The 27,643-nt window shown below is 42.9% G+C and overlaps 3 protein-coding genes across 3 annotated transcripts; all 3 read right to left on the minus strand.

The window, feature by feature from the left end:
* Positions 1–2,596: 2,596 nt before the first annotated feature.
* Positions 2,597–4,380, minus strand: LOC118939584 (complement C3-like). The gene has a single exon (XM_036947707.1). It carries the CDS (start codon positions 4,282–4,284, stop codon positions 3,067–3,069), a length of 1,218 nt encoding a protein of 405 aa, XP_036803602.1. The 5' UTR covers positions 4,285–4,380; the 3' UTR covers positions 2,597–3,066.
* On the minus strand, positions 4,347–7,643 carry LOC110489018 (complement C3-like). The gene is made up of 2 exons (XM_036933861.1): positions 7,491–7,643; positions 4,347–7,331 (listed from the first exon to the last, which is right to left on the minus strand). The coding sequence occupies exons 1-2, from the start codon at positions 7,641–7,643 to the stop codon at positions 4,347–4,349; spliced, it is 3,138 nt and encodes a 1,045-aa protein (XP_036789756.1).
* An 8,058-nt stretch (positions 7,644–15,701) lies between these two features.
* Positions 15,702–21,106, minus strand: LOC110489027 (complement C3-like). Its single transcript, XM_021561577.2, has one exon. The coding sequence runs from the start codon at positions 21,055–21,057 to the stop codon at positions 16,060–16,062; it is 4,998 nt and encodes a 1,665-aa protein (XP_021417252.2). The 5' UTR covers positions 21,058–21,106; the 3' UTR covers positions 15,702–16,059.
* Positions 21,107–27,643: the final 6,537 nt, after the last annotated feature.

Genomic DNA, 27,643 nt, shown 5'->3' on the forward strand with positions numbered 1-27,643 from the left:
GTCAATTTCTGTGGCCCTGTGGAAAACTATTTGGCATACCAAAACAATCCCAATCGAAATCCGTATTTTAAAGCTAGAGACATCTGTGGTGGAAGGTGGCCGAGCTACAGTGCAGCGGTATTTGTCAGTCCACGAGACATCCCAAAAAAAACAAGCCTCACAAGACTCGCCTGAGGGCAGCCCGGTAGCAGTTTAATTAAACAAATCTGGATTGACTGACCTTCATGTCTTAAAGCAATTACGGACTGGACTGTTGTTTCTCTTTGATTATTTGAACTGTTCTTGCCATAATATCTTCTGTATACCAACCCTACCTTGTCACAACACAACTGATTGGCTAAAACTCATTAAGAAGTAAAGAAAGTCCACAAATGAACTTTTAACAATGCATACCTGTTAATTGAAATGCATTCTAGGTGAAGCTGGTTGAGAGAATGCCAAGAGTGTGCAAAGTTGTCATCGAGGCAAAGGGTGGCTAATATGGAACCTCGAAACTAAAATATATTTAGATTTGTTTAACACTTTTTTGCTTACTACATGATTCCATGTGTGTTTTGATGTTTCACTATAATTCTACAATTTAGAAAATAGTAAAAATAAAGACAAAACCCTTGAATTAGTAGGTGTGTACAAACTTTTGACTGGTACTGTATGTTATTTTACTCAAGCTATGACGTTGAAACAATGACATTGATTCAAATATACCATTTTCCTATTTAAAACAATTAGTTTAGTTTTGATTAGAATTTGATTAAAATTATTTGTTCTCTTTTTAGGCCTCATCAGTAATGAATTTTATCTTGCCTATTGACAATGTTTGGCATGTCCATGCTCAGCCATAATGCAGTTTACAGTAGGCCTAGCCCCTATATCAGTGTGAATGAGATTGAAGCCATGCAATTACTTAGAACAAAGTGCAAACTGGTTCTAGTTAGCCTATTTAACAAAGATAGGAGAGGTCTATAGTTTATTATTTTGTTTATGAAAGCAATTTAACAAACTATAACGGACTAACATTAGAATTGGAGTTGATTCCATGGCAATACATTAAAAAACTGTAAATACACAACCTCAAGCAACCACATATTTAGCCATGGAGCATGTTCTGATTGGCCAGTGAGGGGCCAAGCCTCGACACACCCACAACTTGTTAATTCATCAAAACCTAGCCCTTTCGTGCCAACTCCAGCAAGTGAGCCAATAATTGTGATAGGGAAAATAGCAAAAATATTTTTGACACAACCCTGAACCTGTAGCAATATTACCTGCTCTTAGATTTACCATTGTGTTTGGTTTATTAAAATAATAAAGAGTATTACAATGTGTTATCTGTCCATTCTCTCGGCATTGTGACCAGATTTCCTGGTCCTTCCATGGGCAGGTAGCCTAGTGGTTAGAGTGTTGGAGTTGTAACCAAAAGGTTGCAAAATCACATTCCTGACAAGGTAAAAAAAAATCTGTTATTCTGCCCCTGAACAAGGCAGACTGTTCCTAGGCCATCACTGAAAATAAGAATTTGTTCTTAACTGACTTGCCTAGTTAAATAAATAATTTTTAGGAGTTATTGTTTCAAAATAATGTCATGCTTAGTCAATCATTTTAACTTTTGCTACAGTATATTGATGAGTTAAATTGTTTGACCAACCAGATCTGCACACTTGTAAAATGTCCAGATACAATGCAGTGTAGGCCGTCATTGTAAATAAGAATATGTTCTTAATAACTGACTTGCCTAGTTGAATAAAGGTTTAAAAAAAGATACAAAAAATTCAATGCATGCCTGACTACCTCCGGATGTGGTCAGAAAGATCTGAATACAATTAGTTCACAATATGTATTTTGATTGTCTACACCTGTCAAAAAATGTGGACACAATCAGAATGTTGACAAGATCACGACAAAGGACGCATGTTAGCACCAGACTTTGTCATCTGGGTTCAGGAAGAGAGTGAGGATGTTGGGCTATGGATAATGTGGGGTGATTATTGGTATTTTTGCCTTTCATATTCACTGATTGAGACTGAAATGTCCTTCAAACACTCAGAGACTGTGGCTGTGTCTTCCCCAAGGCTTACATGAATAGCTGTGTCTTCCCCAAGGCTTACATGAAAGGTTCTGCGTCAGTGTGTGTGTGTGTGTGTGTGCACTCGTGTGTGTGTGTGTGTCTGTGTGTGTGTGATCCCACTACAACTGTTGTTTGCTAAAATACATACTGCATATCTCCCATGATGACATGTCTGTAAAACAAAAGCTCAATGACGGAGACACACTTCCTCCTGGTAAGGGTCAGTGTCCCTTGTTTCACCCCTAATGTCAAAACCTTGCTCATAATATATTAACCCCTGATTATAAATGATCTTGTTTCTATAAACAAGTTTCCACGTCGGTAAAAGCAGTGCTGAAAGATATATAGTACTCTGACTGACTTGCCATATGGACCAGAATGAGACATTTGGACATTTTGGTGCTCAAATAGTGAATAAAAACAGTTACCATCCCACTCAACTAAAATGTCTTTGTTTGGTGTTTAAAACCAATAAACAATTAAATCCCCATAATGACTGGTGAAACGCACAAAAAAGAAAGAGAAAATACATTTTTTTAATACATTTATTTCATGCATATTACAGCAGGCAGGGTCATTTTAGTGCAAAAATAAAGCCATAGAAATGTGACTATGTCATTGTAATCAATGACAATAACAACTGCAAATGGTAAACTTAAATGTAAAAATGTGCCATTTGCAGTCGTCATCATCATATGTTAACTTTTTTTAAATGCACGGTGTACATAATTTACTGCAGTTTCTAACAGAATATATTCCAAGTGGGCGAACTCATCTCTCTCTATTCACTCTATAGGTTACAATGAGTTATGACAGGGCATGCAACCTGGATTGCAATGTTACAAAAATGTACATTTAACAAAGCAAGAAGAGAAACTAAACAGGGCAGCCGAAGGTTGTGATCTGGTTGATGAACTCATCAATGCCCAGACAGACTTCTCTGTAGTTTCTGGATGTGCACTCTTCTTGTGAGGGCCAGTACTCTATCCATGTCTGTTCTCCTAGGACACCACTGCAGTGCTGCGGTTGACATCTGGCTCATCTTTCTTCTGCATACTGCAGCTCTCTTCCGCACACGTGCACACATCTCCAAGAGACAGTCTGCTCAGAGTACCACCCTCCCTCTGTGGGTGGTAGAACTTCACACAGTTCTTCTTGTTGTAGTATTCATATACAGAGACGGCAGCTGGCTGTAGAACTCCCACTTCCTGCACTCTGTGGATCTTAAAGGATATTCTGTCTTGTAACTTATGAGACACCTTGTCCAGATAAAGGATGAGAGATCCTTTTTCAGACAGGACTTTGTTCATCTCAAACTTCTCTATGTAGCGCTCCCTCCCCATGGACAACATTTTCAGATCGTCTGTGTCCACAATGAAGCCGGTCAGCAAGCCGATGTCCAGAATAGACATGGTTGCATCTCTCTCTGAATTACGATACAACATATCAATAGTGAGCATAAATGACTCCTTGGCGTCCTCGTGGCTTGTTTTGTCCATCTTTGTGAGGGTGACAGAGAGGTCAAAGCTTTCACAGTCACTGTCCTTTTCCTCTGGCAGGGCATAGTACAGTGTCACCACCGACAAGGTCGCCTCACCACTTCCTGAGGCTTTTACAGTCAAGTCCTTGTCTATGGAGTTGACCTTGTCTGTACGAGTGAGGAACTGGTTCTTGTTGTTGATGAACCACTTGGTGACTGATGCCCTGCCGGCCACCTCTAGGTTGATGTTCAAGTCAAAGTCTTTCAGGTCCTTCACGTGGCTCCAATACTCAGCCACAGCCTGGAACACCATGATGGTGGACTGTGTGGATCCGTATCCCCCTCCCACCTTCTTCTGCTTGTTGAGCCACCTGACTATGGGGCCGGCCTCTTCGAAGGCCTTCACCTTGACCAGGGCAAGCAGGGCGTACGACGTGGCCTCCAGCGTGTACTGGTGACCACCAGGGACCGGCCAGTGGTCCAGTTGTGGAGAGGCGAACTTCAGAAGGGTCTCCTTGTTGAGTTTTGCAGCATTGGCCAGAGCATAGGAGATCATAGCTACAGCATAAGGGTTAGTCAGGTGGGGCAGACGCTTCTCGAGGTACGCTACTGCCTTAGCCATACTGCCTGGTAGGCTGTTGACAGACCGCTCACACATTGAGCTTGCTTCCTGCATGGCGATGAGAACAAAAGCTGTCATGGAGGCGTCATTGTCTGATCCCCTCACGTTACCCGTCATCTCTGCTTGAATGACAGGAGCAAACTCATTGAAGATGCCACCTGGCTGTTGTGTGTTCAGGATCAGCCACTTGACAGCAGTACAGAGCACGTTTTCCTGAACATGGACATGGCAAACACCTTCACCACGTATGCTGTCAGCCAGGTGCTGCTCTGTCTGCTGACCCAGGCAGCATAGGAGCCATCTTCTTTACGGTAGGCCAGCTCACGTTGGTAACCAATGTTGATGTACTTGATGGCTGTGTTCCGTCTGTCAAAGCCAATATCCTCCCACTTTTTTGTGTTGTCTAGGTAGTGTGCAGCAATGACAGGCAGGGTCATGTAGTTCATGTTCTGTTCCTCAGATCCGACTGGCTGAACTATCAGACTGCCCAGAGAGTCTCCACTGATGGCCTGCTCCACCAGCACACTGGTCTGCTCTCCACCTGTCAGACTGATCAGTGTGTAAGCATCAGAGTTTGGCACCTGGTTCCGGGGAACTTCACTGGGTATGTGTGACGTCTGCTCACCACCATGTTTAGCCGGGTTCAGGAGTACGTTGGTTTCCTTCTTGACCAGTACTCCCTCAGCCACAACGCGCAGATCCCTTTTCACCCCGTCATTGCTGCCATAGTTTTTCACAGATGCCTTGACCTCAATGGAGTACATGCCCAGTTTCATAGGGATGATGACATAGGGGACAACCCGGGTGGACATGGCGTCCATGTTCACTTCCTGCCTGTACTTACCCTTCTTGCTTGCCGAGCTGCACACCTCGTCATTCTCCATTAGCTCCACACACACAGTGATGGGGTCTTCGCTGTTGTTGTGGAGGATTGCTTTGACCTCCAGCTGTTCATTGCGGACGGCTGAGTAGGGCAGCTTGAGGTCGATGAAAAACTCCTTTAGAACTATCATCTCAAACGGATCTGCCACACAGATACCATGAATTTTAGACAGGCTGATGGCTCTTATTTCCCAGAAGGTGATGGAATCCTTTAGGTAGATGTTCCTTATTACCGATGTGGACTCACAGTGCTTGTTTTCGGCAGGGCATTCAGGAAGATTGGTGTCCTCCCACATCCAGCTTTCAGGGAACTGACTACGAGACACAATGTCTTCAGACTCCATGTACGCATCATCATAATCCTCCTCACTGTGTGAGAGCAGCAGTGCATCGTGTTTGGATTCTATCTTCTTGGAGGCCATCTCAGTGCAGCAGACAAGGAAGGCTTGGACGCAGACGTCCCCATCTGAGATGTACTGGGTCCGTCTGTCACAGGTATATCCCATGGTGTTGTCCCTCATCCCGTCCACACAACACTCCTTGGCCAGACCATTGTACTTACTGGCCATACTAGTGATGACGTCACTGATGGTCACTGCTCGTCTCCGCCTAGAACTAACAGGACAGCTGGGGTCTGTTCTGATCCCAGTCCCGTTAGCAGTGTTGGTCTCAAATACCAGACCAGCATCGTAGAACACCCCCATATTGTCTGCTCCCCCTCCAGCTGTACAGCCTGTATCATGCTTCTTCTCTATGGTGTCCCAGATCTTGGTCAGTGTGAGACGATGTTTGCTGTTGAGAACGTTGACTCCCTTCTCTACAGCCACCAGTCCTACTTTCGCTCCCGGGTCTCCAGTGATGGTCAAACTGAAAGCCCTACGAGGCTCATAGGATGCCTTGGGCCTGGTGGATGTCACTTTCAGTGATCCCATGCAGGATACCTTGATGTCAACCCAGACAGAGTCTGCCACCAGGTCAGCTGCTCCCACATGGTAGTACGCTACGATGCGGAACGACGGAAGCAGCTCCTTGGAGACAGGCACTGACAGTGTTACCAGCGCGTTGCCCTGTCTTTTAAATCGGCCCACTTTCACCAGCTGACCTCTACTCAGGAACATGTATGTAATGTCATGGATTTGTATGGGGGTGGATCCCAGGTTCAGTTCGATCTTAATGGGTTCTCCTATCTTCAGCTCATTAGAGTCAACCCCGACATGGAGAAAGTTGCTGGTGGAAGTTCTGTAGGGGAGAGCCTTCATGGTGGCCTCCGCCTGTCTGTTGTGGAGGATCGCCGGGTCCTTGGTCTTCACAGTGATTGCCAGCTCTCTGGCAGATGCCACAGTGTTAATTGTAACTTTGGCAAAACCATTGGCCCTGGTCACCCCTTTAGCATTATCTGGAGTCACCTCAACCTCCACTCCAATGGCTGGAGAGTTGTCGGGATTTGTAATGTAAACAGAGACGTCAAAGGGCATGCCAGGTTTGAAGTATTTGGGTGTTCTCTTGAAGAGGATGGTGTATGGCGAAGTGACAATCTGGATCCCTCTCTTCTCTGCCTCTACCATTTCACCCCCACCCTCTGTTAACACGCTGACTGATACGAAGATGGGCTGTTTGACCAGATCATGGATGTTGTGGAAAGTCTGTGTGATGTGTTCCTTTTTCAGACAAGCCACTCCTTTACCGTCTTTGATCTCTACTCTCTGCAGAGAGGCAGGGAAACTATTTTTCTCGTTATCTGTTGTGATGACACCAAACACCACATAGCCTGTCCCTGTCACTTCCTTACCGTATATATACCTGGCAGTGATGTCAACAGTCAGGTCTTTGTCATCAACATAGAAGAAGGCTTTAGCTGGGGTCAGACTAACCTCGAAGCTGGGCAGAACATACTCCTTGACCTCAAAGTCAGATGAGAAGGTCTTTTGAGGAGTGCTCTGGAACCTTGTGACTACATGCCATGTCCCGAACCTGACAATTGCAGGGAGAATGAACCGTCCAGATGTGACTCCCTTGTCTGGGGTGATGATCTCCCTGAAGATGGTGATGTTCTCAGGAGTCATGATCTCCACAGAGATTGTGATGTCTTTGTTCTTGTTCTCCCTGGTCAGAGGCTCCAGGCCTGGAGTCATAGAGAACACTCTGTAGTAGACGTTGCTGGCCGGAGTGTAAATGGTCTTGTCAGTCTGGATGAAGATGTATCCAGACTGGAAGGAGAGCAGGACAACCTTCTCCAGGAGGCAGTCAGGAAACTGGGCCTGCAGGACCACATACTGCTTCTGCTTGTGGTCATCAAAACAAAATTCTCACTCTGGGATGACCAGTTGTGTCATAGCCTGGAAGTTGTTTGCTTGATCCAGAACCACTGATTTAGAGGCTAGCTCTTTGCTCTGCGTAGGGTGGTTCTTCACCATGATCTTAACATTCAGGGGACCTCCTACATGGTCCTGAGACTCCACAAAGATGTTCTCATTACTGCCCACACGCAGCAGGTTAGGAGCTGACAACACTAGTAGTGCTGCTCCATCAGATAAGGTAGGTAAGGAGAGGGCTACAGCCAGAGCGGCCAGACACAGCAAGTTGCCGACCCACATCTCCCCGCTGATTCTGGGTCTGTAATAGTGTCTTCCCTCTTTTGTCCTGTCTAGGATTAGCTCATTCTGTGGGAGGAGTTTCAGGGGTGAATCCCCCGTGGGGTGCGTTACTTCCCAGCAGTAGAGTTGGGAAACCAGCCGGCTTGATAAGAGTAGTTGGAAAGTCCACTGTTAAGCAAAACAAACAGCTCAAAATCTGTCAGAGAGAAATACAGGCTGGAAATGTACTGGACCTGTGGAACTAATCTGATTTACATTTAACCACTGAAATAAACAACTTAATAATACAAAATGTCAGAAAAAAAGTTAAATTATTTATCAGCAAATGGACATGGACGTGCTATTATCAAAGCCGAAGCTAACTAACTCCATTAGTTCAGATCTGGTTTCAAGACAAGTCACTGTCAAAACAACAGAAACACCCTAAATGCCAAGGAGAGCTTGGTCCATCTCATCATGAGTCAGCACGCACGCACCCACACACACACACACACACACACACACACGCACGCACCCACACACACACACACACACACACACACACACAACTATAATGATGTTCTGTAGTTCTGTACCTACCTTAAAACATGCGGTTAAATATGTGTAAAGAAAAAAAAAAAAAATAATTATATCCTGAGCTTTATTATATAGCTCTGAAATTTTAGGATCCCTTAAGATATAATCTGTTTTAAAAATACATTATTTGATTAAATATTGAATTCGGCCATTACTACTATAGCCCATTTCTTAAAATTCTAGGGGATACATATTTAACCCCTTTTATTGGGTAGCCACAAAACCATTGTGTTCATTAGAGTCTCATCTTTCCATAGACTGATCATCTTAGTTTGTAGGCCAAACTGTTTGGACGTTCCAGACATTTTTGTGAGAAGACCGATTTTTGGGATGTCTCAGGGTCCGACAAACCACTCTAGCTCGGCCACCTTCCACCGCAGATGGGTAAGGCCGCCATAGGCGATGCAGGGGATTGAGACGCATTTAATGCAGATATCTCTAGTTTAAACTGACAGATTTTGATTTTGATAACTTTTTTATGCTGCTTAGATTGACTCTGGGGTTCATTACAGTTTTTTTCGATGGCTAAACGACAGTGGGCACAACTGGAGTCACATGTGCAAAACTCTAACTACAGTCTGCACTACCAACAGTCACCTGAGCTAAACAGTTCACATCACCTGCAAAACTCATTCCAAGCAACACAACTCTTAACACATGGCTCAAAACACGCTCAGTGCAGCCAAACACTATGCACAACCCTCACTGAGATAACACACACTGCCACTCAGAACACACTGAGAGTAAAAACACTAGCATCAAACACCAATACAGAAAATACAAACTATTCATCATTACAGTTTGAACAATTTCAGTGACTTCATACAAAGTAATATTTTCTTCAAAGAAAAGAGTGACATTATTTCACATGATTTATTAAAATTTTTAGAACATAACAATTCTTTAAGGTAAATGAAAATTAGCAGTTTGCTTCAATAGTCTGTAGTAATTTACGGAATTACAGTAATGAGAAAAAAAAGGTAGAAACTAAAAGTACATACTGTAATTCGAACAAATAATTGAGGGGCTAATCCTGCCTCTCTCTAGCATCAGGCCACAGGTTTTCTTCAACATCACATCTAATGTTTTCTCTTGCCATGCACCTGGGGAAGAACCTTCTGGAGTGCCTTATCCATCCCTGGCAGTCCTCTGGACTCGTGTCCTCACATCCGGCACGCATGGCTTCCAAAAGAGACATTTGGTCATGTGGGTGGTGACCAAACACTTTCCACCTCCAGGCAGAGAAAAACTCCTCTATTGGATTGAGGAAGGGTGAATATGCAGGCAGGTACAAAACCATAAATCTGTGATGCGCTGCAAACCAATCTGTGACAGCTGCAGAGTGGTGAAAAGCAACGTTATCGCAAACTATGACAAAAACTTGGGGGTTTCTTACTGGCTCCCCCTGTTCTGCTGGCACTAGCTGAGCATAGAGCTGTTCTAGGAAAGCTATAAGCCTTTCTGTGTTGTATGGGCCAATGAGTGGTGTGTTGAGAAGCAAACCATCATTGGCCATTGCAGCACACATGGTGATATTTCCCCCCCTTTGGCCTGGAACCTCCACAGTGGCCCTTTGACCTATAACATTCCTTCCTCTGTGCCGTGTTTTGGCAAGGTTAAATCCAGCTTCATCGATAAATACAAATGAATGTGGTCTTTCCAGTGCTTCCACATCCATTACTCTCTGAAAAACAGTAAGTGCACAGTTTTACTGTAGAAATGCTAGTGTTTTTTTTTACTGTAAATATTTTGTATAGCTGTGTACGTAACCTCAGACGTCTTACCTGGACATATTGGTATCTTTGCTCTTTTACCCGTTCACTGTTTCTCTCGACCGGTACAGTGTATAACTGTTTCATTGTAACTTGGTGTTTCTTTAGGACTCGAGCAATAGTTGTTGTGCTGACAGAATTAACATTTTCAAATATATCATTATCAGCCAGCACTCTATCTTGAATCTCCCGCAGTTTTATTGCATTGTTGACAACAACCATGTCAACAATAGCATTTTCCTGCGGATCTGAAAATATTTTTCCTCTTCCCCCTGTTGGGGGCAGCCTTTGGGTCCTGTTGTAAAAATATATTTTACAGTCAAACTTACTGTAATATATATCTGTGTAAATATTCTATAATTGCAATACAAAATAGTTTCCTGTAATGTTTTCATTTACTGTAAGGATGTAACTCTCACCTGTTTGCATGATGGAAAATTCGCATTACAGATGCCACTGTGGATCTTTGCAGATTGGGTTGCACCCTCAACCCTGCCTCTCTCAATGAGAGACCATGGTTCACGACATGGTCTATAAGTGTAGCCCTTATTTCATCTGAAATAACAGCTCTTTGTCTTCTTTGTCTTCCTCCACGCATCCACCCTCTCCCTGCCACCCTTCTCCCTCCACGAACCCATCTTCCTTGTTTCATTTCCAAAATTAGTCTTTCTGAGCTCTACCTATATATACTGTAATATGTGTGTGTGTTCACTAACAAGTCTAAAACAAGACACCTGCTTAGCCTTTCAGCTGAAATTGCAATCAGCAGTGTTTGAAAGGCACAAGGCTGAAATCTATTCCGTTTTGAATGTGTGGTTCACAGTTTTGACAGCAGTGTGTTAGCATTTGAACAAAGTGCTGGAAATCCACAGTGTTGTGCAGGTTGTGGTTAAAGTCATGGGATAAGTGTGTAGAGTTTTGAAAACTGTGTTCAAGCAATGAAAAACGAACTAGAGTTTGGTCCACATGAACTGCTGCTGTGCAGACTGTAGTTAGAGTTTTGCACATGTGACTCCAGTTGTGTCCACTGTCGTTTAGCAATCGAAAAAAACTGTAATAGACACAATTTTGGGGGGGATGCATTATGTATGATTCTCAATGATTCTCTACGCTGTGCTTGCATGTATTGTCACAAACTCAAATTAGGCAAATATTACAATTTTAGCAACAAGGAGATGAAGGAGCGATTTCTGCATAGTGCATCTTTAAACCATCAATAAGTGCTAAGATCAACAACACAGATGTTCTCAATTGCTTCCAAAATGTCCCACTAACTTGCCTCTTTAATTAAACATTTTTTATAAAGGGGTTTTATAAATGGTGGATCAGAATTAATATTGCAGATAGATTGTTGCTTCCATCAATGTAATTGTCTGCATCATTTCCAATCCCCCATATATTCTTTGGCTAAATACATACATACATATATGTGCATACATAAACATTCCTACAAATACACATATATATATATATATATAGTGGGGCAAAAAAGTATTTAGTCAGCCACCAATTGTGCAAGTTCTCCCACTTAAAAAGATGAGAGAGGCCTGTAATTTTCATCATAGGTTCACTTCATCTATGACAGACAAAATGAGATAAAAAAAATCCAGAAAATCACATTGTAGGATTTTTTATGAATTTATTTGCAGATTATGGTGGAAAATAAGTATTTGGTCACCTACAAATAAGCAAGATTTCTGGCTCTCATAGACCTGTAACTTCTTCTTTAAGAGGCTCCTCTGTCCTCCACTCGTTACCTGTATTAATGGCACCTGTTTGAACTTGTTATCAGTATAAAAGACACCTGTCCACAACCTCAAACAGTCACACTCCAAACTCCACTAAGGCCAAGACCAAAGAGCTGTCAAAGGACACCAGAAACAAAATTGTAGACCTGCACCAGGCTGGGAAGACTGAATCTACAATAGGTAAGCAGCTTGGTTTGAAGAAATCAACTGTGGGAGCAATTATTAGGAAATGGAAGACATACAAGACCACTGATAATCTCCCTCGATCTGGGGCTCCACGCAAGATCTCACCCCGTGGGGTCAAAATTATCACAAGAACAGTGAGCAAAATTCCCAGAACCACACGGGGGACCTGGTGAATGACCTGCAGAGAGCTGGGACCAAAGTAACAAAGCCTACCATCAGTAACACACTACGCCGCCAGGGACTCAAATCCTGCAGTGCCAGACGTGTTTTCCTGCTTAAGCCAGTACATGTCCAGGCCCGTCTGAAGTTTTCTATAGAGCATTTGGATGATCCAGAAGAAGATTGGGAGAATGTCATATGGTCAGATGAAACCAAAATACAACTTTTTGGTAAAAACTCAACTCGTTGTGTTTGGAGGACAAAGAATGCTGAGTTGCATCCAAAGAACACCATACCTGCTGTGAAGCATGGGGGTGTAAACATCATGCTTTGGGGCTGTTTTTCCGCAAAGGGACCAGGATGACTGATCCGTGTAAAGGAAAGATTGAATGGGGCCATGTATCGTGAGATTTTGAGTGAAAACCTCCATCCATCAGCAAGGGCATTGAAGATGAAACGTGGCTGGGTCTTTCAGCATGACAATGATCCCAAACACACCGCCCGGGCAACGAAGGAGTGGCTTCGTAAGAAGCATTTCAAGGTCCTGGAGTGGCCTAGCCAGTCTCCAGATCTCAACCCCATAGAAAATCTTTGGAGGGAGTTGAAAATCCGTGTTGCCCAGCAACAGCCCCAAAACATCACTGCTCTAGAGGAGATCTGCATGGAGGAATGGTCCAAAATACCAGCAACAGTGTGTGAAAACCTTGTGAAGACTTACAGAAAACATTTGACCTCCAACAAAGGGTATATAACAAAGTATTGAGATAAACTTTTGTTATTGACCAAATACTTATTTTCCACCATAATTTGCAAATAAATTCATTAAAAATCCTACAATGTGATTTTCTGGAAAAGAATTTCTCATTTTGTCTGTCATAGTTGAAGTGTACCTATGATGAAAATTACAGGCCTCTCTCATATTTTTAAGTGGTAGAACTTGCACAATTGGTGGCTGACTTAATACTTTTTTGCCCCACTGTATATATTCTGCTAATTGTACATTATTAACGCTGGGGTTCATTAATAGACACATTCTTTGGGGGGGAATGCATTATGTAACTTAATATGTGAACAAATCCACTTTGAAATATGAGTCATAGATCTGTCATTCTCATTGAAAGCAATTCTAAGAAGCGGTAGATCTGTTATATGTGCGCTATTTTTATGCTTCCTGTGCTTAAGTTTTGTTTTTAACTTTCGGTTTTGAACAGCAACTTCAAACAGCTGAAAAGGGTGGCTAATATGGAACCTCAAATCTAAAATATATTTAGATTTGTTGAACACTTTTTTGCCTACTCCATGGTTCCATATGTGTTACTTAACAGTTTTTGATGTTTCACTATTATTCTACAATGTAGAAAATAGTAAAAATAAAGAAAAACCCTTGAATTAGTAGGTGTGTCCAAAGCTTTGACTGGTACTGTGTGTTATTTTACTCAAGCTATGACGTTGAAACAAGGACATTGATTCAAACGTACCATTTTAAAACAATTTGTTTAGTTTTGATTAGAATATTTCTCTCTTTTTTGGCCTCATCAGTAATTTACTTAATCTTGCCTACTTATATTTCTTCTTTATTTAACTAGGCAAGTCAGTTAAGAACAAATCCATATGTTCAATGACAGCCTAGGAACAGTGGGACATAACTGCCTTGTTCAGGGGCAGAACAACAGGTTTGTGCCTTGTCAGCTCGGGGATTCAAACTTGCAACCTTTCAGTTACTAGCCCAATGTTCTAACCACTAGGCTACCCTGTCATAGCATTGACAATGTTTGGCATGTCGATGCTCAGCCATAATGCAGTTTACAGTAGGCCTAGCCCCTATATCAGTGTGAATGAGATTGAGGCCATGCAATTACTTAGAACAATGTGAAAACTGGTTCTAGTTAGCCTATTTGGCAAAGATAGGAGAGGTCTATAGTTTATTATTTTGTTTATGAAAGCAATTTAACAAACTATAACGGACTAACATTAGAATTGGAGTTGATTCCATGGCAATACATCAAAAAACTGTAAATACACAACCTCAAGCAACCACATATTTCACCATGGAGCATGTTCTGATTGGCCAGTGAGGGGCCAAGCCTCGACAAACCCACAACTTGTTAATTCATCAAAACCTAGCCCTTTCGTGCCAACTCCAGCAAGTGAGCCAATATTTGTGATAGGGAAAATAGCAAAAATATTTTTGACACAACCCTGAACCTGTAGCAATATTACATGCTCTTAGATTTACCATTGTGTTTGGTTTATTAAAATAATAAAGACTATTACAATGTGTTATCTGTCCATTCTCTCGGCATTGTGACCAGATTTCCTGGTCCTTCCATGGGCAGGTAGCCTAGTGGTTAGAGTGTTGGAGTTGTAACCAAAAGTTTGCAAGATCAAATCTCTGAGCTGACAAGGTAAAAAAAATATCTTCTTCTGCCCCTGAACAATTAGTTTTTAACTGACTTGCCTCGTTAAATAAATAAAATTAAGGAGAGTTATTGTTTCAAAATAATGTCATGCTTAGTCAATCATTTAACTTTTGCTACAGTATATTGATGAGTTAAATTGTTTGACCAACCAGATCTGCACACTTGTAAGATGCAATGCAGTGTAGGCCGTCATTGTAAATAATATTTTGTTCTTAATAACTGACTTGCCTAGTTAAATAAAGGTCCAAAGAATAATACAAAAAATTCAATGCATGCCTGACTACCTCCGGATGGGGTCAGAAAGATCTGAATACAATTAGTTCACAATATGTATTTTGATTGTCTACACCTGTCAAAAAATGTGGACACAATCAGAATGTTGACAAGATCACGACAAAGGACGCATGTTAGCACAAGACTTTGTCATCTGGGTTCAGGAAGAGAGTGAGGATGTTGGGCTATGGATAATGTGGGGTGATTATTGGTATTTTTGTCTTTCATATTCACTGATTGAGACTGAAATGTCCTTCAAACACTCAGAGACCTCTAGCTGTGTCTTCACCAAGGCTTACATGAATAGCTGTGTCTTCCCCAAGGCTTACATGAAAGGTTCTGCGTCAGTGTGTGTGTGTGTGCACTCGTGTGTGTGTGTCTGTGTGGGTGTGATCCCACTACAACTGTTGTTTGCTAAAATACATACTGCATATCTCCCATGATGACATGTCTGTAAAACAAAAGCTCAATGACGGAGACACACTTCCTCCTGGTAAGGGTCAGTGTCCTTGGTCTGCACCCCTAATGTCAAAACCTTGCTCATAATATATTAACCCCTAATTATAAATGATCTTGTTTCTATAAACAAGTTTCCACATCGGTAAAAGCAGGGATGTGTCTATTACCCTGACTGATTTGTATACAGTACATCTTATTTGCTTAGTGCCACATGGGGCAGGAGAAAATGTTTGCTAATCCTGATCGCATTTGGTAAAAACAATGATGAAGTGCTGAAAGATATATAGTACTCTGACTGACTTGCCATATGGACAGGAATGAGATATTTGGACATTTTGGTGCTCAAATAGTGAACAGAAATAGTTACCATCCCACTCAACCTTAAACTTAAATGTCTCTGTTTAGTGTTTAAAACCAATAAACAAATAAATCCCCATAATGACTGGTGATATGCACACAAAGGAATTAGAGTTAATATGTTTTTTAATGCATTTCTTTCATGCTTATTACAGCAGGCAGGGTCATTTTAGTGCTAAAATAAAGCCATAGAAATGTGACCATGTCATTGTAATCAATGACAACTGCAAATGGTAAACTTAAATGTATAAATGTGCCATTTGCAGTCATCATCATCATGTTAACTTTAAAGAAAAAATGATTTATGCACGGTGTACATCATTTACTGGTCAGTTTCTAACAGAATATATTCCAAGTGGGCAAACTCATCTCCATAATCTCTATAGGTTACAATGAGTTATGACAGGGCATGCAACCTGGATTGCAATGTTACAAAAATGTACATTTAACAAAGCAAGAAGAGAAACTAAACTGGGCAGCCGAAGGTTGTGATCTGGTTGATGAACTCATCAATGCCCAGACAGACTTCTCTGTAGTCTCTGGATGTGCACTCTTGTTGTGAGGGCCAGTACTCAATCCATGTCTGTTCTCCAAGGACATACTTGTACTGCAACAGTCCTTTATCCTCCACTCTGTGCAGGTCTTCAGACTTCCCCATAATCATGTATGTTTTCCCCTGCATTAGACCCAGAGCTTCTCTACAGTAAGCCAGTCCCATGAAGTCACGATTCTTCCCCTCCACTCCCTCGTCAGTACCTGGCTTGATGACCAAATCGATCTTCACGGTGTAAGTATCTGTGTGTGTGGTCAGCTTCGAGTCCACCACCGTGGCTTTGTAAACGTAATCCAGTCCCGCGCCGCAAGCTTTGTCAATGCGTTGGACATCTGGCTCACCTTTCTTCTGCATACTGCAGCTCTCTTCCGCACACGTGCACACGTCTCCAAGACACAGTCTGCTCAGAGTACCACCCTCCCTCTGTGGGTGGTAGAACTTCACACAGCGCTTCTGGTTGTAGTATTCATATACAGAGACGGCAGCTGGCTGAAGAACTCCCACTTCCTGTACTCTGTGGATCTTAAAGGATATTCTGTCTTCTAACTTATGAGACACCTTGTCCAGATATAGAATGAGAGATCCTCTTTCAGACAGAACTTTGTCCATCTCAAACTTCTCTATGTAGCGCTCCCTCCCCTTGGACAACTGATTCAGATCGTCTGTGTCCACAATGAAGCCGGTCAGCAAGCCGATGTCCAGAATAGACATGGTCGCATCTCTCTCTGAGTTCTTATACAACACCTCAATAGTCAGCATAAATGACTCCTTGGCGTCCTCGTGACTTGTTTTGTCCATCTTAGTGAGGGTGACAGAGAGGTCAAAGCTTTCACAGTCACTGTCCTTTTCCTCTGGCAGGGCATAGTACAGTGTCACCACCGACAAGGTCGCCTCACCATTTCCTGAGGCTTTTACAGTCAAGTCCTTGTCAATGGAGTTGACCTTGTCTGTACGAGTGTGGAACTGGTTCTTGTTGTTGATGGACCACTTGGTGACTGATGCCCTGCCGGCCACCTCTAGGTTGATGTTCAAGTCAAAGTCTTTCAGGTCCTTCACGTGGCTCCAATACTCAGCCACAGCCTGGAACACCATGATGGTGGACTGTGTGGATCCGTATCCCCCTCCCACCTTCTTCTGCTTGTTGAGCCACCTGACTATGGGGCCGGCCTCTTCGAAGGCCTTCACCTTGACCAGAGCAAGCAGGGCGTACGACGTGGCCTCCAGCGTGTACTGGTAACCACCAGGGACTGGCCAGTGGTCCAGCTGTGGAGAGGCGAACTTCAGTAGGGTCTCCTTGTTGAGTTTCCCTGCATTGGCCAGAGCATAGGAGGTCATAGCTACAGCATAAGGGTTAGTCAGGTGGGGCAGACGCTTCTCGAGGTACGCTACTGCCTTAGCCATACTGCCTGGTAGGCTGTTGACAGACTGCTCACACACTGAGCTTGCTTCCTGCATGGCGATGAGAACAAAAGCTGTCATGGAGGCGTCATTGTCTGATCCCCTCACGTTACCCGTCATCTCTGCATGAATGACAGGAGCAAACTCATTGAAGATGCCATCTGGCTGTTGTGTGTTCAGGATCAGCCACTTGACAGCAGTACAGAGCACATTTTCCTGAACACTGATTAATGTACTGGACATGGCAAACACCTTCACCACGTATGCTGTCAGCCAGGTGCTGCTCTGTCTGCTGACCCAGGCAGCATAGGAGCCATCTTCTTTACGATAGGCCAGCTGACGTTGGTAACCAATGTTGATGTACTTGATGGCTGTGTTCCGTTTGTCCAGGCCAATATCCTCCCACTTTTTGGTGTTGTCCAAGTAGTGTGTAGCAATGACAGGCAGGGTCATGTAGATCATGTTCTGTTCCCCACACCCGACTGGCTGAACTATCAGACTGCCCAGAGAGTCTCCACTGATGGCCTGCTCCACCAGCACACTGGTCTGCTCTCCAGCTGTCACACTGATCAGTGTGTCAGCATCAGAGTTTGGCACCTGGTTTCGGGGCACTCCACTGGGTATGTGTGACGTCTGCTCACCACCATGTTTAACTGGGTTCAGGAGTACGTTGGTTTCCTTCTTGACCAGCACTCCCTCAGCCACAACACGCAGATCCCTCTTCACCCCGTCATTGCTGCCAGAGTTTTTCACAGATGCCTTGACCTCAATGGAGTGCAAGCCCAGCTTCATAGGGATGATGACATAGGGGACAACCCGGGTGGACATGGGGTCCATGTTCACTTCCTGCCTGTACTTACCCTTCTTGCTTGCCGAGCTGCACACCTCACCGTTCTCCATCAGCTCCACACGCACAATGATGGGGTCTTCGCTGTAGTTGTGGAGGATTGCTTTGACCTCCAGCTGTTCATTGCGGACGGCTGAGTAGGGCAGCTTGAGGTCGATGAAGAACTCCTTTAGAACTATCATCTCAAACGGATCTGCCACACAGATGCCATGAGTTTTAGACAGGCTGATGGCTGTTATTTGCCAGGTGGTGATGGAATCCTTTAAGAAGTTGTTCCTTATTACAGATGTGGACTCACAGTGCTTGTTTTGGGCAGGGCATTCAGGAAGATTGGTGTCCTCCCACATCCAGCTTTCAGGGAACTGACTACGAGACACAATGTCTTCAGACCGCATGTACGCATCATCATCATCATCCTCCTCACTGCGTGAGAGCAGCAGTGCATCCTGTTTGGATTCTATCTTCTTGGAGGCCATCTCAGTGCAGCAGACAAGGAAGGCTTGGACACAGACGTCCCCATCTGAGATGTACTGGGCCCGTCTGTCACAGGTATATCCCATGGTGTTGTCCCTCATCCCGTCCACACAACACTCCTTGGCCAAACCATTGTACTTACTGGCCATACTAGTGATGACATCACTGATGGTCACTGCTCGTCTCCGCCTAGAACTAACAGGACAGCTGGGGTCTGTTCTGATCCCAGTCCCTTTAGCAGTGTTGGTCTCAAATACCAGACCAGCATCGTAGAACACCCCCATATTGTCTGCTCCCCCTCCAGCTGTACAGCCTGTATCATGCTTCTCTATGGTGTCCCAGATCTTGGTCTGTGTGAGACGGTGTTTGCTGTTCAGAACGTAGACTCCCTTGTCTACAGCCACCAGTCCTACTTTCGCTCCCGGGTCTCCAGTGATGGTCAGACTGAAAGCCCTACGAGGCTCATAGGATGCCTTGGGCCTGGTGGATGTCACTTTCAGTGATCCCATGCAGGATACCTTGATGTCAACCCAGACAGAGTCTGCCACCAGGTCAGCTGCTCCCACATGGTAGTACGCTACGATGCGGAACGACGGAAGCAGCTCCTTGGAGACAGGCACTGACAGTGTTACCAGCGCGTTGCCCTGTCTTTTAAATCGGCCCACTTTCACCAGCTGACCTCTACTCAGGAACATGTATGTAAGGTCATGGTTTTGTATGGTGGTGGGTCCCAGGTTCAGATCAATCTTAATGGGGTCTCCTATCTTCAGCTCATTAGAGTCAACCCCGACATGGAGAAAGTTCTTGGTGGAAGTTCTGTAGGGGAGAGCCTTCATGGTGGCCTCCGCCTGTCTGTTGCCGAGGATCGCCGGGTCCTTGGTCTTCACTGTGATTACCAGCTCTGTGGCTGATGCCACAGTGTTAAGTGGTATTTTTGCAAAACCGTTGGCCCTGGTCACCCCTTTAGCATGATCTGGAGTCACCTCAACCTCCACTCCAATGGCTGGAGAGTTGTCAGGATTTGTAATGTAAACAGAGACGTCAAAGGGCATGCCAGGTTTGAAGTATTTGGGCGTTCTCTTGAAGAGGATGGTGTATGGCGAAGTGACAATCTGGATCCCTCTCTTCTCTGCCTCTACCATTTCACCCCCACCCTCTGTTAACACGCTGACTGATACGAAGATGGACTGTTTGACCAGATCATGGATTTTGGGGAAAGTCTGTGTGATGTGTTCCTTTTTCAGACAAGCCACTCCTTTACCGTCTTTGATCTCTACTCTCTGCAAAGAGGCAGGGAAACTCTTTTTCTCGCTCTCTGTTGTGATGACACCAAACACCACATAGCCTGTCCCTGTCACTTCCTTACCGTATAGATACCTGGCAGTGATGTCAACAGTCAGGTCATTGTCGTCGACGTAAAAGAAGGCTTTAGCTGGGGTCAGACTAACCTCGAAGCTGGGCAGAACATACTCCTTGACCTCAAATTCAGATGAGAAGGTCTTTTGAGGTGTGCTCTGGAACCTTGTGACTACATGCCATGTCCCGAAACTGACGATGTCAGGGAGTTTGAACTGTCCAGATTTGACTCCCTTGTCTGGGTTGACGATCTCCCTGAAGATGGTGATGTTTTCAGGAGTCATGATCTCCACAGAAACGGCGATCTCTTTGTTCTTGGCGACCTCCTGGTCCTCAAATATCTCCCTGGTCAGAGGCTCCAGGCCAGGAGTCATAGAGAACACTCTGTAGTGGACGGTGCTGGCCGGAGTGTAAATGGTCTTGTCAGTCTGGATGAAGATGTATCCAGACTGGAAGGAGACCAGGACAACCTTCTCCAGGAGGCGGTCAGGGAACTGGGCCTGCAGGACCACATACTGCTTCTGCTTGGGGTCATCCACAAAGTGGTCCCCCTCTGGGATGACCAGTTGTGTCATAGCCTGGAAGTTGTTTGCTTGATCCAGAACCACTGATTTAGAGGCTAGCTCTTTGCTCTGTGTAGGGTGGTTCTTCACCATGATCTTAACATTCAGGGGACCTCCTACATGGTCCTGAGATTCCACAAAGATGTTCTCATTACTGCCCACACGCAGCAGGTTAGGAGCTGACAACACTTGTAGTGCAGCTCCATCAGATAAGGTAGGTAAGGAGAGGGCTACAGCCAGAGCGGCCAGACACAGCAAGTTGCCGACCCACATCTCCACTGCTGATTCTCTGTGTGTAATGGTGTCTTCCCTCTCCAACCCTGGCTTTTATCCTGTCTAGGATTAGCTCATTCTGTGGGAGGAGTTTCAGGGGTGAATCCCCCGTGGGGTGCGTTACTTCCCAGCAGTAGAGTTGGGAAACCAGCCGGCTTGATAAGAGTAGTTGGAAAGTCCACTGTTAAGCAAAACAAACAGCTCAAAATCTATCAGAGAGATATACAGGTTGGAAATGTACTAGACCTGTGGAACTAATCTGATTTACATTTAACCACTGAAATAAACAACTTAATAATACATAATGGCAAAAAAAGTGATGTTATTAACCAGAAAATGCACATGGACGTGCTATTATCAAAGCCGAAGCTAACTAACTCCATTAGTTCAGATCTGGTTTCAAGACAAGTCAACTTGTCATGCATGATACAGTCACTGTCACAACAACAGAAACACCCTAAATGCCAAGGAGAGCTCGGGTCTCAGCGCACACGCGCACACACGCACACACGCACACACGCACACACGCACACACGCACACACGCACACACGCACACACGAACACACGAACACACGAACACACACACACACATTGAATTTGAATATTGAATTTGGCCATTACTACTATAGCCCATTTATTAAAATTCTAGGGGATACATATTGGGTAGCCACAAAACCATCGTGTTCATGAGAGTCTCATCTTTCCATAGAGTGATCATCTTAGTTTGTAGGCCAAACTGTTTGGACGCTACAGACATTTTTGTGAGAAGACCGATTTTTGGGATGTCTCAGTGTCTGACAAACACCACTGTAGCTCGGCCACCTTTCACTACAGATGGGTAAGGCCGCCATAGGCTGATGCGGTGGTAAATACATATCGTTTTATACATATTATACACATTTTACAGACACAATCTATTTTACAATCGTTACATTTCGTTTGTTTTTAGTCCTAACTCCATTTTTGATGTTCATCCAGTTTGATTTCTATTTGTAACTGTGCTATTTCACAAAATCAGTCTTGAGTCAATTTCTGTGGCCCTGTGGAAAACTAATTGGCATAATAAAACAGTCTGTTTAAGCTAGATATCTGTGGTGGAAGCTGGCCGAGCTACAGTACAGAGGAATTAAGTCCCATGAGACATCCCAAAAACCAGTATTCTCACAAACAGTAATATGACACCTCTATGGACAGGTGAGTCTCTCACGAGCACGTCCACAAGCCTTACAAGACTCTCCTGAAGGCAGTCCGGTAACAGTTAAGAAAATGAAAGGAAGTTCAGTGCATTCGGAAAGTATTCAGACCCCTTGACTTTTTCCACATTTTGTTAAGTTACAGCCTTGTTCTAAAATGGATTAAATCATTTTTTACCTCATTAAATATCATATTTACTCTGTACTTGGTTGAAGCACTTTTGGCAGCGATTACAGCCTCAAGTATTTTTGGGTATGACGCTACAAGCTTGGCACACATGTATTTGGGGAGTTCCTCCCATTCTTCTCTGCAGATCCTCTCAAGCTCTGTCAGGTTGGATGGGGGCGTCGCTGCACAGGTCTCTCCAGAGATGTTCGATCGGGTTCAAGTCCAGGCTCTGGCTGGGCCACTCAAGGACATTCAGAGACTTGTCCCGAAGCCACTCATGCGTTGTCTTGGCTGTGTGCTTAAGGTTATTGTCCTATTGGAAGGTGAACCTTCACCCCAGTCTGAGGTTCTGAGTGCTCTGGAGCAGGTTTTCATCAAGGATATGTCTGTACTTTGCTGCCTTCACCTTTCCCTTGATCCTGACTAGTCTGCCAGTCACTGCCACTGAAAAACATCCCCACTGCATGATGCTTCCACCCCCATGCTTTACCGTAGGGATGGTGCCAAGGTTCGTCCAGACGTGACGCTTGGCATTCAGGCCAAAGAGTGCAATCTTGATTTCATCAGACCATAGAATCTTGTTTCTCATGGTCTGAGAGTCTTTTAGTCCCATCCTTCCTCTACTCTCAACCCCTCCTATCTATATCTGAAGACCATCCCGTTTTGATTTCTATTTGCCATATATTTTTCAGCTATGCTGTTTCACAATTGTTTTGAGCCTATATACATTTTATGGACACAGTATATTTTACATGAGTTATCTTGTTATTTTTAGTCACACCCTTCAGCTCCACTGAACCCTTCCCATCTATCTCTGAACACCATGCATTTTCTTTGATCCATTTCCAAGTTTTTTTTCAGCTGTGCTGTGATGTTTCACAAAAGTTATACTCTGCTAATTTTGCATTATTAATAGGAAAAAAAAATGTTGTTCGCTTCTCTGTTGAAGATTAAAAAATAGTTTGGTGCATTTTCCCCCACATTCTATCCAGTTTGCTTTATTTTTTATAATATTTTACACTTGATCTTTCTTGAATAAGTACCTCCATTTATTTTTGTTTTTCCTCTAACGTATTCTGTGTCTCTGTGGTACAGTTTTTATTGCTATCTGTACTGTTAGTCCCTCTATTTCCTTTGTAATTTTGAATTATTTTGACCTAAATTGCTTTTGTTTAAAAGATGAGTAGTGAATTTCATGGCCTCTAAAGGCACATTAAAAAATGGCCCATACAATAAGGGGATCTGCTATAGTTCGTTATGTCGGAAAACGTCAGTTATAAAATATTCTGTCCTGATTAAAATTACAACATCCTTGCCCACGTGGACATTCTGTAAGAGTAATGTTTATGCCAATTATTTGATGGTCCGACAACCGCATTCTGTCCACTATCAACACTTTTTAAACTTTTGGTGCCAACGAGACTGACATAAGAAAGTAGTCAATACGACTTGCTAATATTGAGCCTCCGCCATGTATATCTCCTTAGGTCAGGATATTTAATCCTCCTTATATCAACTAGTTCCAATATACTGTATCTATGATATTTGAGATTGTCATAAGTGCATAAGGGTGATAGTTTGTAGTGAGATTTTCTTTTACGGTCCATTGAGGTATTTAAAACCATATTATAATCTCCACCGTAATAATAGATTATTCTATTGCTTGTAGGCTTGATAAATGATGATATATATTTCCAATTAAGCGTTGATCATTATGATTTGGAACGTATAGATTAATGAGCCAAATCTGTTTGTGGTTCAATAACATATTTAAAAGTATCCATCTACCTTGCGGGTCTGTTTGAACAATTGGCACATTTGAATAAAATTATTGTTATTTAATATCATCACCCCTTTTGAGTTTGTTGTGTGACAAAACTGCACATTTTAGAGTGGCCTTTTATTGTCCCCTGCACAAGGTGCGCCTGGGTAATGATCATGCTGTTTAATCAGCTTCTTGATATGCCGCACCTGTCAAGTGGATGGAGTATCTAGGCATAGGAAAAATGTTCACTCACAGGGATGTAAACAAATTTGTGCACAAAATTTGAGAGATGGAAGTTTCTTTGCTTGTGTAACATTTCTGGGATCTTTTATTTCAGCTCATGAAACATGGGACCAACACTTTACATGTTTGCGTATATATTTTTGTTCAGTATATAATAAAAACTGCATATCTTAATGCATTTCCACAATTAATGGATAATATGTGTAAAAATGTAGGCAGTTCGTACGAAGGATTGTTACCTATAACCAGGATTGGCATTACAAAACATACATTTATTTCTATTATTTTGGAAAAAAATAATTATTGTGAATCGTCCTGAATTGTCCCTAACATAATTGCCCCATCGCAACAGATGTGGAATACACACACACAGACATACATGCACACACTCACACACACACACACACACACGCACACACACACACAAGTGGTTGCATAATTTTGTGAGGCCTACAGATGCATAGTACAAGACCTATCGAGAAACATCCACCTGGAAAACTTGCAACCCTGGGTAGACCCTATCTTTGGGTCCGCCTGCGTTTGATAATGGGCCAAACTGAGATACCTATTCCTGTCAGTGACGAGAAGAACCTAAACACACACACTGTGTCAACGTCACCTTTTCACCCCTGGCACTAGCAGGGTTTTGTTCAATGTAATAATTAAACAATCCTAGACAGGGACCATTGGATAGTGATGGGGACAGGGATTGGGTGGGTGGGTGGATTATATGGCAAAGTCTGATGTGTGGGGGTTCAAAAAGTATTCATACCCCTTGATTTATTCCACATTTTGTTGCATTACAAACTGAAATCAAAATGGATTAAATCAATGAAAAATTCTCAACAATTTAAACACAATACCCCATAATGACATGGTGAAAACATGTTCTTAGATATTTTTGCAAATAGATGGGCTGTTAGTAGCCTGAAACCAATTGTTTCACGAAGCATGCCCATTTAAATGTCAGTCTATATTAGTTGGACTCCATGTTTGCCAAAGTTACAGCCTTTAGAAGGCCCGTTTCAAATCAAGACCCAAACACATGAAGGGCCTATGTTGAGCCTATGTTAGCCCCAGTTCTATCTTGAGGTGATCTCTCGTTAACCTCTAAATGTCCAAGCTGTTGGGGGGGCCTTTACTACTATAGCTCATAGAAACTAAGTGAATAACACATTCATAAAGACAAAAAAGACAGTAAAAAAATGAATCATAAGGAATAAGGTTTTGAAGTGTCTGTCTCTATGGAAAGATGAGACTTTCACGAAGAAGACGGTGGCCTCTGTTTTGCTCTGCGACAAGTGTCACGGGACTCATCTGAAGGTGACCGGTACCAGTTAAAAGAATTAATGGAAGTATAGAGGGAGTTCTGTGCCTACCCAACAAATTGTACTGCAAAACCATCATGTTCATGAGAGTCTCAACTTTCCATAGAGTGATGATATTAGTTTGTAGGCCAAACTGTTTGGACGCTGCAGACATTTTTGTGAGAAGACTGATTTTTGGGATGTCTCAGGGTCTGACAAACACCACTCTAGCTCGGCCACCTTTTACCACAGATGCGTTCGATGCTGAAATCTCTAGTTTAATCTGACATATTTTGATTTTGATTTCTTTATTATGCTACTTAGATTGACGCTAGGCTTCATTAATAGACTCCATTGTTTGGGAAGGGGGGGGGGGTGCATTATGAAACTTAATATGTGACCAAATCCACAGAGAAATGTGAGTTATAGATATGTCATTCTCATTGAAAGCAATTCTAAGAAGCGCTAGATCTGTTCTATGTGCACTATTTTTATGCTTCCTGTGCTTAAATTTTGTTTTTTACTTTTGAACACCAGCTTCAAGTAGCTGAAAAAACAATGTTTTTGGTTATGGAAAATATATTTAGATGGTGCAATGATTCTCTGCACTATACTTGCTTGCTTTGTCACAAACTCAAATTAGCAAACTATTACAATTCCAGCAACCAGGAAATGGAGGAGCGATTTCTGCATAGTGCATCTTTAAACCATCAACACCTGCTAAGATCAACACAGATGTTCTCAATTGCTTCCAAAATGTCCCACTCCCTTAAAACCTGTTGAGTGTAGGGGGCAGTATTTTGATGTTTGGATGAAAAACGTACCCACATTAAACTGCCATTTCTCAGGCCCAGAAGCTAGAATATGCATATAATTGTCAGATTAGGATTGAAAACACTCTAAACACTCAAAATATTGTCTTTGAGTATAACATAACTGATATTGCAGGTGAAAACCTGAGGAAAATCCAACTAGGAAGTGCCTCTTATTTTGAAAGCTCCCTGTTCCATTGCATGCCTTCCCTCCATTTAAAGGGATAACGAACATATTCATTGTCCTATGGCTTCCACATGGTCTGAACAGTCTTTAGACATAGTTTCAGGCTTTTATTCTGAAAAATTAGTGAGAAAGATCACATCGCATCATTGGATGGCTGGGTGCCAGCAGCGTTTTGCATGCGCCAACAGAGTGGAGCAGACATTTTCTCTCTCACTCCTATTGAAAAAGCTAAGGTCCGGTTGAAATATTATTGATTATATATTGTAAAAACAACCCGAGGATTGATTATAAAAAACTTGGACATGTTTCTACGAACTTTACGGATACTATTTGGAATTTTTGTCTGCCCCGTCGTGACCGCTCGAGCCTGTGGATTTCTGAACATAACGCGCCAACCAAATGGAGGTATTTTGGATATAAAAATAATCTTTATGGAACAAAAGGAACATTATTGTGTAACTGGGAGTCTCGTGAGTGCAAACATCCGAAGATCTTCAAAGGTAAGGAATTCATTTTATTGCTTTTCTGACTTCCGTGACCAATCTACTTTGCTGCTAGCTGTTTGTAATGTTTTGTCTGCTGAGAGAGAAGTCCTTACATAAATGCTTGGTATGCTTTCGCCGAAAAGCTTTTTTGAAATCTGACACGCCAGGTGGGTTAACAACAAGCTAAGCTGTGTTTTGCTATATTGCACTTGTGATTTCATGAACATTTTATATTTTTAGTATTTTAATTTTAAATATGGCGCTCTGCAATTCAGCAGATGTTGACGAAAATGATCCGGCTAATCCTGCATCAATTAACCCTCTTTTTATTTAAATGTATTGTCACGCCCTGACCTTAGAGAATAATAAGTATCTCTATGTTTGGTTAGGTCAGGGTGTGACTCGGGTGGGAAATTCTATGTTT

This window comes from Oncorhynchus mykiss, chromosome 2, assembly GCF_013265735.2.
Source record: "Oncorhynchus mykiss isolate Arlee chromosome 2, USDA_OmykA_1.1, whole genome shotgun sequence".
NCBI lineage: Eukaryota > Metazoa > Chordata > Actinopteri > Salmoniformes > Salmonidae > Oncorhynchus > Oncorhynchus mykiss.

Coding starts and splice junctions, on each gene's coding strand:
- LOC110489027 (XM_021561577.2), bottom strand. CDS start 21,057: ATGTGGGTCGGCAACTTGCTGTGTCTGGCCGCTCTGGCTGTAGCCCTC.
- LOC110489018 (XM_036933861.1), bottom strand. CDS start 7,643: ATGTGGGTCGGCAACTTGCTGTGTCTGGCCGCTCTGGCTGTAGCCCTC. Junction 7,332..7,490: donor TTGTGGAGTCTCAGGACCAT/GTAGGAGGTCCC, acceptor GATGACCACAAG/CAGAAGCAGTATGTGGTCCT.
- LOC118939584 (XM_036947707.1), bottom strand. CDS start 4,284: ATGACGGGTAACGTGAGGGGATCAGACAATGACGCCTCCATGACAGCT.